The following is a 3,142-nucleotide window of genomic DNA, read 5'->3' on the forward strand; positions in this document are numbered from 1 at the left end:
TATTATTATTATTATTATTATTATTGTTATTATTATTATTGTTATTATTATTATTATTATTATTATTATTATTATTATTATTATTATTATTATTATTATTTTTATTATTATTATTATTATTATTATTATTGTTATTATTATTATTGTTATTATTATTATTATTATTATTATTATTATTATTATTATTATTATTATTATCATCATTATCATTATTATTGCTACTGTTGTTGTTTTTTGTTGTTTTTCCAGTCATCAGACCCTCTTAAGCAGTACCTGCAGAGGAATATGGCCACACTTCAACAGTGCTTGCATGAATCAGTATACAGTCTAATGGTACAAGAACTTTGGCAGACTTCCATCCAGATCATGGAACAACAGATGATGGTTGGCGTAAGTAAACAAACACACAACTAGTGTGGTGGTCCTGTCCCTGGTGGTCCACCAAACCACTTAGAGACCCCGCCATCTCTTCTTCAACAACAACCAACACACAGCAACTGTAATAATTCTGTTGGGACATGACATATAACATGTAACTCTAGCTAACCCAGGATGGTAATAGTTTAAACAGGAAGAATGAATTTATTGTAAATTGATAGCTGTGGAAATGTAGCTGGGCTAAAAGCAGAAATATTGATTCAAGTACGATTTTGCTGTTATTTATGGTGACTGGATTTTAAAATATCAGTTACATCCATTGCAATGGAATGCCCCTTAAAATGAAAGGAGTCAGAAAGAAACTATTGTTTTAGGGAATAAGGACGCAGAGTGTATATCATCATCATCGTCATCGTCGTCATCATCATCATCGTCACCGTCATCATCATCATCATCACCATCATCATCATCATCATCATCACTATTATCACCACCATCATCATCATCATCATCATCATCATCATCATCACCACCATCATCATCATCATCATCATCATCATCATCATTGTCGTCATCAACATTTAACATCCATGCTCTATGCTGGCATGGGTTGCATGTATATATATGTGTGTGTGTGTGTGTGTGTGTATAAATATATATATATATATTCTCTGTTGTGTGTGTATATATATATTTGTGTGTGTGTGGGTGTATGTGTATAAATATATATGTAAATATATACACACATTCATATACATATATGAATGTATATATAAATATAGATATATATGCATATACACAAAGACACACACACACACACACATATATATACATATACATACATTACATACATACATATGTATACACATACACACACACATGCACACATGCACATACACACATACATATACACACGTGCACACACACGCATGCACACACACACCCACATACACGCACATACTCACATATATCGAACTTTCTATTTTAAATTCTGTTTTCTCAACTACCCTGGGTAGGTGGGTGGTTCTGAAAATGTTTTTTTCAGAAACATTACAGCAGCTATTTTTATAGCTTGTGTCTTTCCAGCGACAAACACTAAATGAGAAAAATGAAGTAACATGCCTTACCTAAAGAAACAACACAATGACAGCCAAGCAAATAAGAGATAATCTATGATCTCATTTGATTGACTAGAAATAACAGTTGAATTTATGTATTCCGCTCTACCATCTTACAAACAAAAAAAAAGTGGGGACTTATTAAATTTCGTTGTGTCTTGGGAGGGTCATTATGCCAATAATAAACACATGCACTGGTTCTATTTCACTTCTTCATTATTTATTTGTCAACTGGTTGACTATGATGTTGAGTTAAATACATTAAACTATAGTGGTTCTCAGGTAGCAAATTGGCTGAGTGGTTAAAGGATTGGATAGGATAATTTGTGGTATGTGTTCCAGGTTTCTGTGCACTGAGTTCAAATCCTGCCAAGGTTGACTTTATTTTCCATCCTTTGTGGGTTAATAAACAAGTTATGCCATTTCTCAGGAATGAAATTTATGAAATTGTTAAAAGCATCAGACACGATGACTTGTGGTATCTGTTTTAGCTTTTGACTACTTTCTGAGTACAAATCCCATGTATTGGCATCACTAGAAAAAAACCCCTAAAAAACTAAAAGTGACACTGCTGTTAGTTTGATAGGTGTATAATAACAGCAATTGCATAACCAATAGAAGCATAACTTTCTTGATTTGATTCAAAAGTGATCATAATATAATAGGATGCATTATTCTGTAAGGAGCTTAGGGCTGGTTTCTTAGTCTCTCTGGCATAGATATTCCTCTCACTGAAAGGGATGCTGGCCCATAGCAGGATTACTCACGTTTACCAGCTGAGTGTACTGGAGCAATGTGAAATAAAGTGTTTTATTCAAGAACACAATACACCGTGCAGTCCAGGAATTGAAACCACAATCTTGTGATCATGAGTCCAACACTCTGACCACTAAGTTATGTGCCTCCATTAGCATAATATGATATTAAAGTAAAAATTGGAGCTCTGTGTCTCAGCAAAGTTTTCCATCATGTCTGATCCAATTGAATTATCCAACCTATGGAATACAGGTGTCTCAAGCAAACACCCTTTGATAATATGTGCAATGTTTTGCTAATTGTATTTAATTGCCAGAAGACCTGGCAAGCTAAGTGAGACCATAACCCGTGGCCTATTCCAGGGGTGTAACCAGCCCACTTATGTGTACCTTTCCTTCATTGGACACTAAACTCTGCTTGCGAAGACCTGTTAAGGCAAGTGGAATCAAAATCAAATCAAATACGCAAATTCGATGACTGGCACCTGTGCCAGTGGAGCACTAAGAGCACCATCCGAGCGTGATCGCTGCCAGAGCAGCTGTCTGGCTTCTGTGCCGGTGGAATGTAAAAAGCACCATTTGAGTGTGATCGTTACCAGCGTCGTCTTACTGGCACTTGTGCTGGTGACACGTGAAAAAACATTCGAGCGAACTATGTGGTTGGCAAGCAAGCTACTTACCACATACACACACACACACACACACACACACACACACATATATAGAGAGGGAGAGAGATAGAGAGAGTATAAGATTTTGTTGCCCACTATCTTTTCATGTAACATTTGCCCATGTAGCATACAATGTGGTAACACAGTACTTTAGCCATGAGTTAGATCGATAGATAGAAAGATATATATATATATATATATATATATATATATATATATA

General features: G+C 35.1%; 1 protein-coding gene across 1 annotated transcript in view; it reads left to right on the top strand.

Annotated features, from left to right (window-relative positions):
* LOC106867686 (protein unc-13 homolog D) overlaps positions 1–3,142 on the top strand; it is a 162,546-nt gene that overhangs the window by 99,387 nt on the left and 60,017 nt on the right. Inside the window, exon 8 of the mRNA XM_014912629.2 lies at positions 250–390. Coding sequence (XP_014768115.2) covers positions 250–390 — 141 coding nt within the window. The remainder of the gene's footprint in view (positions 1–249; positions 391–3,142) is intronic.

The sequence above is a fragment of the Octopus bimaculoides genome, chromosome 1 (genome assembly GCF_001194135.2).
Source record: "Octopus bimaculoides isolate UCB-OBI-ISO-001 chromosome 1, ASM119413v2, whole genome shotgun sequence".
In the NCBI taxonomy this organism is placed as follows: domain Eukaryota; kingdom Metazoa; phylum Mollusca; class Cephalopoda; order Octopoda; family Octopodidae; genus Octopus; species Octopus bimaculoides.